Raw genomic sequence first — 11791 nt, 5'->3', positions numbered from 1 at the left:
TTTTTTATGTCTTCGGGTATTCGTATATTATAATTCAGTTTGTTGACATGTATTAAGAGGCTAAATATTTCAGAGTGTGAACATTTGATTCGCAGAATGCTAGTTCTAGATCCCCCTCGGCGATACACAATCGAACAAATAAAAAATCATCGCTGGGTTTGTGGAGAGGCCCGAGATGTTGGCGGCATGATACAATCCAATGCAAATATGGACGGAACGTCCAGCATAGAACCAAATGAGGACATACTAAGGATCATGTCAGAATTTGCTGGTATTCCCCCAGATAAGACTAAAACAAGTTTAAAAAAGAACAGCTATGATCACGTTGCAGCGATATATTTGTTGCTTCAAGATCGCGTTAATAGTAAGAAAAATTTTCAAGAATACTCAAAACGCCTAACTGATAATACACTGCCAAGGGTTACATCAATTAATCCCGTTGGATATCATGGATCTTCAAAGTTACTACATAAATCCAGACCTACAATAGACAAACAACGAGTCAAGGAAACTTATACTTCGCCTAAAGAAAAGACAATATCACCACTGCCAAGTTTAGATGAGGTTAAATTTGGTAGCTTTCCAACAAAGTTTTCGCAAAAAATCCTTACCGATTGTGATAATCCGGAAGTCCAAGATAAGAGTAAGAACTTTAGTTCAACGACACTCAGAAGTTATGAGCATAAAGAAGCGCAAATAAGCCAATTAGTAAAAGGACGACCAGTGCCTACCAAGATGTCTCGGTTAAGTGAGCACAATATAAGTTCAAGTCAGCATCCGATGGCACCGTCATATTGCACAGACAATAATTTATCGAACGTAACTGAATATAGCCGTAAGGAGAGCGCATCTTTAGACAAGTCTTCAATTAGTTTGTTAGCTGTTACAAATGCCACCTGCGAAAGTTCATCCCATCCGCTACATCAGAATCTCAGAGAATGTATAATTAAACAAAGCACAGAGGATTGCCGCCTGCTTTTACAACAAGTAATTTTATATATTTTTTCTATTAATTTTATAAATCATTACCTTTTATAAAATATAACTCAAAATCCAAATTACGAATTCAAGTTACTACTTCGACGTGTCACGATCAATAACTTTCTTTCTAGTTGCAATACACTCACACTTTTGTACAACTTGACCATAAACCTGAGATCAATTTTTCCTTTCAAATCGTGTGGCAACTTGACGGTCAGATCAAACAGCCCAACACACATTTAGGTTAGAGCTCAACTTGAGATTAAGGTGAGAACTAAGGTCTTTGTCAAATCTCCAACGTTGTTTCTCAACAGTACCCAAGTGGAGGATCATAGGCTGCGTTCGCTCAGTAAACATGTTTAGTAGCGCTTATATTGAGCGATTAGCTTCAATGGACGTACTGCTCAGTGCTGCCGCCGTCACTTCAATGGAATTTTTCACTTAATTGTGGAAGCCGTAGCTTCGTCCATCGTACAGTTCCATAAGTAACGTAACTCTTCTTCTTACCGTTTTTTCTGGCAGGCTGTAGGTATGTGTTTGGCAGCGTATTTTTTAACAAATTGTAATGGAAATGGAAGAAATTGTAAAAGATAAGAGCAAATGCAAAAAACAGGTGACCTCAGCTGTAGAAAGGGCGTGGCCAGGATCTGATGAAAGGAGGGAAGGGCAAAACGAAATATACTTGTTAATTTTTTTGATATATTTTTTATTTAATAATTTTTACGCTAATAAAAAACGTCTCGGATTTTCATCGGCATTGTTATAGCAGCAGACAATTGATACGCAGACTTTATTGTGGAAAAGTTTCCCTGAATTGACAACTTTTCTAATACTTGCACAACTTCAGACAAATTTTCTGAAAATTTCCTGATAGTCCTATATTTTTTCCGACCATCTTGTTACACACAAACGTGATATATTAGAAGCATAATTCTTGCCTGTCGTTGATTCGCAAAAAGTTTATCACATCTTTTAGGATAGAAATAGTATTTCTTATTTCTGGAACCTCGTTCAAGTCATTCACAACAAGATTTAACAGAAGAGAAAGTGATTTTTTCGTTGGGTTTTCCATCCCGTTCATCACAGAATGGTAAGAGAAACTCATATGGGTGTTTCATTCAATTCTGTACCAATTCAATGCTTAACGCTGTGCTTACTTTACTGTATCAACGATCAAAAACGCAGGCGTTATGTGGAAATTGATACAATTTTGTATTTTTTATTTATTGCTTTTTGAAAATTTCTCCTTCGTTCTGTAGCCGTAGGGAGAAGGCAGCTGCCCCTTCCCGGCTACGCCCTTGAGCTGTATGCATTTTTTGGCAATCAGCTGGTAGTGTTTTTACTTAGGAGCAGTGTTGCCAGAACTTTCTGGACCAACCGGCTAAATTGGCAAAAAACCAGCTAAAAACGGCTAAACTGTTTCAACTAAATTTCACATGTTTTATTTAAATAAATCATAAGTAGAAAGACTAGTTCTTGGAGAGAAATTGCAAATTTAAGCTGGAAAAAATTTTGGCGGCACGTATTTGGAATTAGGAATAACATATGATTGTGGCACATGGTTGCATTTTTTGTCGACAATAATTTGAATAAACAGGTTCGTCAGATTTAAAAATTTACAAACTTCAGCGATTTTAAAATGAAAAATTTAAGTAAAGACTTGTTTACTTAATTAATTTAGTTAATTCCAATGATTTGAAACGTACTCGTAATCCAATCTCAATCAGAGTCGATATAGGAAACGCGACAGTTAGTACGGCAAAGAAATTGAAGCGTATGTTGAAGAAAGTCGGACTAGCAAGAAATATACATGTAGATCCTGTTTTTGTCCCTCTGAAAGAATTTTAAAATTCCATACAAATTTCTTATGTTTTAAATGCAACCGTGGACACTAGCTGGCAGAGAAACTTGCAAGTTCCTGCAAATTTGCGTTCGTGCAGAAATTTGCAAGTTTCTCTACTTGAGAGAGAATTCGGGAGCATTTTTTCTTACTAACTTTGAGTGATAATTTTCGCTGGATTTTCGATGAACAAACCTATTGTCTTCCTAGAGAGGTTTGCTTTACATAGAAATTTGTGCTCTTTTACTTTAATTTTTACACATTTCAATGTTGGTTCTTTTAATTCAAGTTGGCCTTCGGTTTTTGGAATTTAAATAAGTTCTCAGGAAAATGTTAGTTTAAATAAATCCATATGTGTACATAGTGCTTGAAAATATCCATTTTTCACTTACCTTAAACTTTAAGCGTGGGCAACAATGATGTTTTGCAATTAAGGCAGAATTGAATATGCGCTATCTGGGAAGACAATACCTGTAACATTTATTCTTGGCACTATATCCAAACACAAACGCGTGTTAAGCAAACAGTGAAACTATTTGTTATTTTCTAAGTTTGCGAATAAAACTTCACACTTAAATTTAAGTCATTGATAACAAACATTTTATGAAGAAAATCCCCGTTACGGCCTTCTTTAGAAAAAAAATATTCGTTTAAGATAAAAATAAGCGAAATCGGCCCAATTTTATATGACCCTGCCTCCGCGATAACGCTAGTAGCCATTTCTAACAGATTTTGGATCGCTTAATCAACATACATATATATTTGAACTTTAAGAAAACTAGGTAAATATCAAAATCGGCTAAAAACGGCTAATTTTTTTACAAAACGGCTAACAAATCGGCTTCCGGCTAAACTGAAATTTCTCCGGCTGTTTGCTATCACTGCTTAGGAGACTGTACGACGGCTTCGGCACTTCATTTTACTTCACTTTATACAAATTAATTTTATCAAAAAAAAAAACAATCGTAACAAAAAACGATTTATTTAACTAATCTGGTGTTTATAATACGCCCAGAAGTATTCCCGCCGCTTCTAGCATAAAAATATGGCGGTACGCCGAAGGATCTGCCGGTGGTTTTCCTGCTTTTGGTAGGAGGAATAATCGCTGCCGCTTCCATGTATCGGGGAACACCCCTTCTGAAAGGCATGTGTTAGAGGTATTGATGAAGACTTCGGGACTTTTATATTGATTTCAGTACTTCGTTTGGAATGTTGTCAGGGCCTGGTGATTAACGATCATTAAACCCGCTTGCAGCAATTATCACCTCTTCCGCTGTGACAACCGCGAAGATGCAGGCTCTTCTTGAAAATAATTCTCTATTAAAGGCTGGTATTACCGGAAATAGCGTTTTCACGATTTCGTCAATCTTTTTGGGGCACGATATTTGTGGTCGCACTGATGCTTGTAGCTTTTTTGTGACCACCTTATACCCCTATGCCCAAGGATCTTCCTCTACAGTGTTACATAGACTATGAAAACATTTTTTACTAGTTTTGATGGCTTCTTTGAGCTCCTTATGCTACTTTTGTACAGTGTTTGTTGGGTGACTATTGCCGACTTACTCTGACTCCCTGGTAGTTTCTCCTCGCCTTGTCGTAATGGCGGCGCAGCTCTACTATGTGCTTGTTCCACCAATACACTGGGGAGCGCCTATGGTTAGAAGATTTTCTTTTCATTGCAGCATCGAAAGCAGTTGTTTTGCCGGCTATTAAATGGTTTGCCATATTTGTAGCCCCTTCTGGTAGTACAATATTGGATTCCATAAACAAGAGCGCTCTCTCGTCCAATGTGTTTAGCTTCCATCCTATTGCCTTAACCCTAGTATTTCGTTGGCTTTTCCTCTCCTCGTTTATGGAGAAGATAATCGCCTGGTGGTCGCTGTGGGTATGTTCGTCACTAACTTACCAAGAGGCACGCTGGATAAAGCTGGTGCTCGCGAAGGTTAGATTGATAATTGACCGCATACCATCCTTACGGAAGGTGAATTTTCCTCCGATGTTTAGCAGCGCAACATCTAGAGATGCTAATATTGTGAGTAGCGCTCTGCCTTTGGCATTTGTCTTGCGGCTTTCTGGCACAACTCCATACTGCAGATCGTGCGGTGTTATCCTTGTAGTTGAGATTCTGGTGCTTTATATGGCTCACTTAGCAGCACTATATCTATACTTTTACCTTATAGTGGGGGTAGATTTAACTGTAGTAGTTTCATATTTTTAACTTTTGCATATCTTCTTTATAGAAAGGGCATTCCTTGCCACCCGTTTTATGTTTTGTTTCGGTCCGCTTTCTTTAGAGCATGTAATACAACTCTATTCCTTTTTGCAGTCTCGGAATTTATGGTCTAGGCCTTCACAACTAAAGCACGTACCTTTGACGTCGTGCATCACTGTGCAGTTCCTGGCCAGGTGGCCAAACTCCAGGCATTTGTAACACAGCTTGAGTTGCATATTGGCAGGTACTCGACAGATTACCCACCCAACTCGAATCTTGCCTCTAGATAGTAACTCCTTCGCCAGCTTTACCGGTATCAGTAGAGTGCCCATTTTGGTCCCATTATGGGCTTTTCCCAAGGATTTTATTGCTTCCTCCGAGATTTTAATTCCATCCAGTTGACTCTCGAGAGCCTGACGAGTCTCTTGTTTTGTTGCTAGCTTCTCCGAGGTTTCTCCGAACGTTTTCTTAACAGCTTGTTGAATCTCCTTAGTTTTACGGTCGGTCGGTATTGTCAACTGAAGAAGAAGATCCCCGTTAGCTGTCTTGCGAATCTTCGTGACGACTTCTCCAACATGTTTCAATTGTGGCTCCGTGTTTACAGTTTTTAGCACCTCGGCATACGAGTTCCCTTCGCAGCTTATTATCAATGCATCGGGTCGAGGGAGCTTTGGCTTTGGTGCCTTTCTCCGTTGCACTTTTTTCCACTGATTGGCCTCATCGGTATGTTCTCTGTTCGTAAACTCTTCATTTGATTTCGTGGGCTCCTTAGATTTTCCGGTTGTTTACAGATCTTCCTGGCTGGTTTTGTTTGCTGCTTGAGTTAGGTAGCTTTATGTCTAGCTCTTCTCTGTCTGTCGCCCGCCAGGCGACCAAGTTACACTCATTTCAATTGAGTTCTTGTCGTGCTTTAATTTTAGTGTATAAGCTTATACCCGCGGGTTTCACCCCGCCCTTTTATACAAATATGAAAAATAATTTAATGATGTTAGATTTTATTTCTGTGCCATTTCGTTATAGCTCGTTATTTTTTAAGGTATTTAGGCCGTTTAAAACTATGAAATTATAAAATATCGTCTGCGCGCTAGGCATACGAAAGATATCAATCCCTCTAAGTTTACCTTAAAATGGTTCCAGGTATACGACGCGTAAACATGTAACCTTCTTGGAGGTGCCACGGCGGGTTCTAATATTTCCAACTCAAATTTAGTAACCTGGCCTTGATAAAATACTACTTCTCATTACTGTAGCAAATGCCTCAAGAGAGCTTTAGATTATAAGGCCGAACCCGGCTCTCCCTTTTCCATTAAATGAAATTTTTTCTATCAGTACGGCACTTATAAAATAAATCTCCATAACAAATTTAAAATACTTCCAAAGATTTTCTATCCTTCCAGAGATATGTATTAAGAAATTTTTAGTATGTATGGGAGGCGACATGCCTCCTTTTTTAATAACTCACATTTTTCCATGAGCAATTGAAACATTTTGTATACACAACTCCATACCAAGTTCCAGTATTCTTCCACAAACACTTCCAGGGATATGTGGCAAGAAAAAGTCAATTTGCACAGAAAGTGCCACGCCCCTTTTTCTTATAACCCTAATCTTCTTTCATGAATTTAGAATTGATTTTACATACCCCAGTACCAAGTCCAGTACTCTACCATGAACACTTCTAGAGATATGCAGTATAAAAGTAAATTTGTACGGGAGGTACTATGCCCCCTTTTCGAATAACGCAAATTTTTCTCCATGAGTATGGAATTAATTTTGTATACACATCTCGGTGCCAAGTTCCCGTCCTCTGCAATAAACACCTCCAGAGATATGCAGCATAGAAAAATCAATTTGCATGGGAGTTGCCACATCACCTTTTCCAATAACTCTCATTTTTCTCCATGAGTATGGTATTAGTTTCACATACATACATACATATGTATTTCCATACCAACCTTGAGTATTTTACCCCAAACATTTGAAGGGATATGCAATATGAAACTTTCAGTCAGTATGGGAGGTGCTACGCCTCTTTTCCAAAAACGTCCATTTTTCTCCGTGAATATGAACATGATTTCACACAGTGTTGGAAAACTGTTAATCTGATTAACGATTAAAAATTAACTATTAAAATGTTAATCGCGTTTGATGATTAAAACTAATTAGTCGTTATCAACTGTACGATTAACGATAACATTTTTTGAATCGTTAATCGCTGGCTGCGATTACGTTTAATTAATTTAAAACATTAATCGTTAATCCAATTAAAAATAAAATCTGATTAATTTGTCTAGTTTGTCCGAGTTTGAAACCAAACACCAGTTATAGTAATTATTTTGTGTTTTACGCTTATAAAAAGCACATAATATAAAAAAAATATAAATATTGTTATTAGTAACACATAAACTGGGAACTTTTACAAACCTAGTTTGTAAAACATTTGTTGGTATATATCTTAATGAACAAGCACACCAAATTGCTTAGATGGATGAGGAAACCCGACTTAGCCATACCGGATTAACTTGCTTTGTGTGCACAGGGAAACTTAATTAATCACCAAACCATCAAATTAAAAGTTAATGATTAAAAATTAATTTTTTATCGCGGTCACGATTAACTGTTTAGTCAGATTAAAATTAATCATGATTAACTGTATCAGATTGAATTTAATCGAATTAACTAACTGATTAAAACATCAATCGATTAATGCCATCATTGAGTTCACATACATATCACCAGTGAACGGATTTGATGGAAATTGCCTTTTTTCTGCTAACGAGATAGAGCATATTCGATTAAGAATGTCCACGATTTAGCTTTCTCTGATTCCATATATACACATTTGAAGTTGCCTTTTTTTGCCTTTTTTAAGATATTTGCCTTTTTTTTTGCCTTTTTTAAGATATTTGCCTTTTTTTGCCTTTTCTACCTTTAAAAAAATTATTATAGCATTTACAATTTTTTTTTAAGATTAAAAAATATACACATCGCCCATGCGGCTTATAGAAGCGCAGAGACCTCTGGCCAAATTGGTGTTGGAAAAATTCAAAGCCGTTTTCTCAGCTAACGAAGGCTTGGAGACAATAAGGGGTGTGGATAAAATTGTAAAGGGCGAGGAAAACGCCCTTATTCCTGATAATATGAACGTTTCAAACGTTCCATGTTTATATTGGGCGCCGCTTGTCTCAACTTACGTCGAGCACACATTTAGTACATTCAAGGCTTTTCTTCGCGAAAATCGAATGAAAATGCTGCCAGAAAACTTCGAAATGCATCGTGTGGTTCAATGTTACTAGAACTATACAGATTAAAGTTTTATGATTTAGAAACTCGAAAGGATAAAATAGTCAAAGATTCAAAGTACAAATATAATGAAACTAGTTCATAGTTTTTCTCTTTTTACTTGTAATATAAACATTTCCAAAATAAATGTTTTTTTTTGATTGTTCTTCGTATTTTCTGTCTTTTTTTAGTGCCTTTTTCTGCCTTTTTCGCTATTTTGTTTTGCCTTTTTTTGCCTTTTTTGTAACACCTAGTGCCTTTTCCTGCCTTTTCCACTATTTTATTTTGCCTTTTTTATAGGTTTTTAGGTCCTAAAAATCCGTTCCCTGCATATCACTATACCAAGTTTCAGTTCTCTCCCACAAATACTTCCAGAGATATGTATGTAATATGAAAATTCCAATTTGTATGGGAGGGACCTTGAGTTATCGGACTTACTTTCAGTCTAAGACCATCCTTCCGAAATCCGAAGTAAGTGTACTAAATTTCGTTCTGATCGGAAAACCGGTTAAGGAAGTAGCCTGTTTTTCAATCCAGGTCATAAACCATCTTTGAGCAAAATTTCATTTTCAAACAGGTGGCAACTCTTAAAAAAAGTAGCCTACTTTCTAACCTAGGTCATAATCTATCTGTGTGCAAAATTTCATGCAAATCCGTTTAGTCGTTTCCGGTATTAATTTAATTAAACTTTTTTAACAGGTGGCAACTCTTCCCAAAAATTAGCCTATTTTCTACTGTGGGTCATAAGCTATCCGCTTGCAAAATTGCATGCAAATCCATTCAGTCATTTCCGCGTATTAATTTAATGAAGCTTTTTTAACAGGTGGGAACTCTTAAGAAAAGTAGCCTATTTTCCACTGTAGGTCATAAGCTATCTGTGTGCGAATTTTCATGCAAATCCATTCAGTCGTTCCCGCATATTAAATAAATTAAACTTTTTTAACAGGTGGCAACTCTTAAAAAATAGCCTATTAACCTATCTGGGCCATATGCTATCTGCGTACAAAATTTCATGCAAATCCGTGCAGTCGTTTCCGCGTGATGATTTCCCAAACATCCAAACATACAAACTTTCACATTTATAATATTAGTAAGATGTTGATGGATATATGCCCTAAAAATTTGAAACAAATCAAACACATGAAGTCCATTTTGGTATGGAAAGCCCCATTTATATGTATGTACATATATGCATGTAATTGTTTATAACCATCTTGTTTTTATTACTAGATTACATAGCAAAATTTGGAAGAATGTCAGAAAGTTCTGCAAGAGCTAAATTTTGGCAGATTTTGTCGGCGGTAGAATATTGCCACAAGAAGAACATTGTACATAGAGATTTAAAGGTGAGTTAGGTTAAAATAAAAAGGAAATACCTTCTTGATCGCAATTCCTTTCATTAATGTTAAAAAATTTAATATAGGCTGAAAACCTTCTACTTGATATTAATATGAATATAAAAATTGCGGACTTCGGATTTTCGAACCATTTTAAAATTGGAGAGTTATTAGCAACTTGGTGTGGTTCCCCTCCGTATGCAGCGCCTGAAGTTTTTGAAGGAAAACAGTACACTGGACCAGAAATCGACATATGGGTACATAAAAAATGTTTTTAGCACTAACCTACATGCAAACATAAAATACATTTTGTATCCATCAATACAAAGGTCACAACACAGAAAAAGCTTTTAGGACTGTTCTAAAGATACCAATAAGTCTATCATTTATTAAGTTATGGCTGTGAATTTTAAAGGGCCTGCATTCGAGAGAATATGAAAAAACGAATTTTCAAACAAGTGTCATTAGGGCCCTTTGCAATGATGGTGATGATATGTATTTACAAAATTTATAATATTTTCATTTCAGTCCCTAGGTGTGGTTCTTTATGTACTTGTTTGTGGAGCGCTGCCGTTCGATGGATCTACTTTACAGAGCCTAAGAGATCGGGTACTTTCAGGAAGATTTAGAATCCCCTTTTTTATGTCTTCGGGTATTCGTATATTATAATTCAGTTTGTTGACATGTATTAAGAGGCTAAATATTTCAGAGTGTGAACATTTGATTCGCAGAATGCTAGTTCTAGATCCCCCTCGGCGATACACAATCGAACAAATAAAAAATCATCGCTGGGTTTGTGGAGAGGCCCGAGATGTTGGCGGCATGATACAATCCAATGCAAATATGGACGGAACGTCCAGCATAGAACCAAATGAGGACATACTAAGGATCATGTCAGAATTTGCTGGTATTCCCCCAGATAAGACTAAAACAAGTTTAAAAAAGAACAGCTATGATCACGTTGCAGCGATATATTTGTTGCTTCAAGATCGCGTTAATAGTAAGAAAAATTTTCAAGAATACTCAAAACGCCTAACTGATAATACACTGCCAAGGGTTACATCAATTAATCCCGTTGGATATCATGGATCTTCAAAGTTACTACATAAATCCAGACCTACAATAGACAAACAACGAGTCAAGGAAACTTATACTTCGCCTAAAGAAAAGACAATATCACCACTGCCAAGTTTAGATGAGGTTAAATTTGGTAGCTTTCCAACAAAGTTTTCGCAAAAAATCCTTACCGATTGTGATAATCCGGAAGTCCAAGATAAGAGTAAGAACTTTAGTTCAACGACACTCAGAAGTTATGAGCATAAAGAAGCGCAAATAAGCCAATTAGTAAAAGGACGACCAGTGCCTACCAAGATGTCTCGGTTAAGTGAGCACAATATAAGTTCAAGTCAGCATCCGATGGCACCGTCATATTGCACAGACAATAATTTATCGAACGTAACTGAATATAGCCGTAAGGAGAGCGCATCTTTAGACAAGTCTTCAATTAGTTTGTTAGCTGTTACAAATGCCACCTGCGAAAGTTCATCCCATCCGCTACATCAGAATCTCAGAGAATGTATAATTAAACAAAGCACAGAGGATTGCCGCCTGCTTTTACAACAAGTAATTTTATATATTTTTTCTATTAATTTTATAAATCATTACCTTTTATAAAATATAACTCAAAATCCAAATTACGAATTCAAGTTACTACTTCGACGTGTCACGATCAATAACTTTCTTTCTAGTTGCAATACACTCACACTTTTGTACAACTTGACCATAAACCTGAGATCAATTTTTCCTTTCAAATCGTGTGGCAACTTGACGGTCAGATCAAACAGCCCAACACACATTTAGGTTAGAGCTCAACTTGAGATTAAGGTGAGAACTAAGGTCTTTGTCAAATCTCCAACGTTGTTTCTCAACAGTACCCAAGTGGAGGATCATAGGCTGCGTTCGCTCAGTAAACATGTTTAGTAGCGCTTATATTGAGCGATTAGCTTCAATGGACGTACTGCTCAGTGCTGCCGCCGTCACTTCAATGGAATTTTTCACTTAATTGTGGAAGCCGTAGCTTCGTCCATCGTACAGTTCCATAAGTAACGTAACTCTTCTTCTTACCGTTTTTTCTGGCAG

The 11791-nt window shown here is 36.8% G+C and overlaps 2 protein-coding genes across 2 annotated transcripts; both read left to right on the top strand.

Annotated features, from left to right (window-relative positions):
* The first annotated feature begins 6 nt into the window (after nucleotides 1–6).
* On the top strand, nucleotides 7–2246 carry LOC118755375 (serine/threonine-protein kinase SIK2-like). The gene is made up of 3 exons (XM_036490216.1): nucleotides 7–16; nucleotides 74–987; nucleotides 2241–2246. Exons 1-3 carry the CDS (start codon nucleotides 7–9, stop codon nucleotides 2244–2246), a joined length of 930 nt encoding a protein of 309 aa, XP_036346109.1.
* Nucleotides 2247–9545: 7299 nt separating this feature from the next.
* LOC118734750 (serine/threonine-protein kinase MARK2-like) lies at nucleotides 9546–11275 on the top strand (the record flags this gene model as incomplete). Its single annotated transcript, XM_036464445.1, is given in 4 exon segments — nucleotides 9546–9661; nucleotides 9739–9909; nucleotides 10181–10304; nucleotides 10362–11275. Coding segments are annotated over 4 exon segments (1325 nt in total), but the record flags the coding sequence as incomplete, so codon positions are not given.
* Nucleotides 11276–11791: the final 516 nt, after the last annotated feature.

The sequence above is a fragment of the Rhagoletis pomonella genome, unplaced genomic scaffold (assembly GCF_013731165.1).
Source record: "Rhagoletis pomonella isolate Grant_MI unplaced genomic scaffold, Rhpom_1.0 Rhpom_scaffold_00002, whole genome shotgun sequence".
In the NCBI taxonomy this organism is placed as follows: Eukaryota; Metazoa; Arthropoda; class Insecta; order Diptera; family Tephritidae; genus Rhagoletis; species Rhagoletis pomonella.
This window is presented reverse-complemented; position numbering and strand designations above follow the sequence as displayed.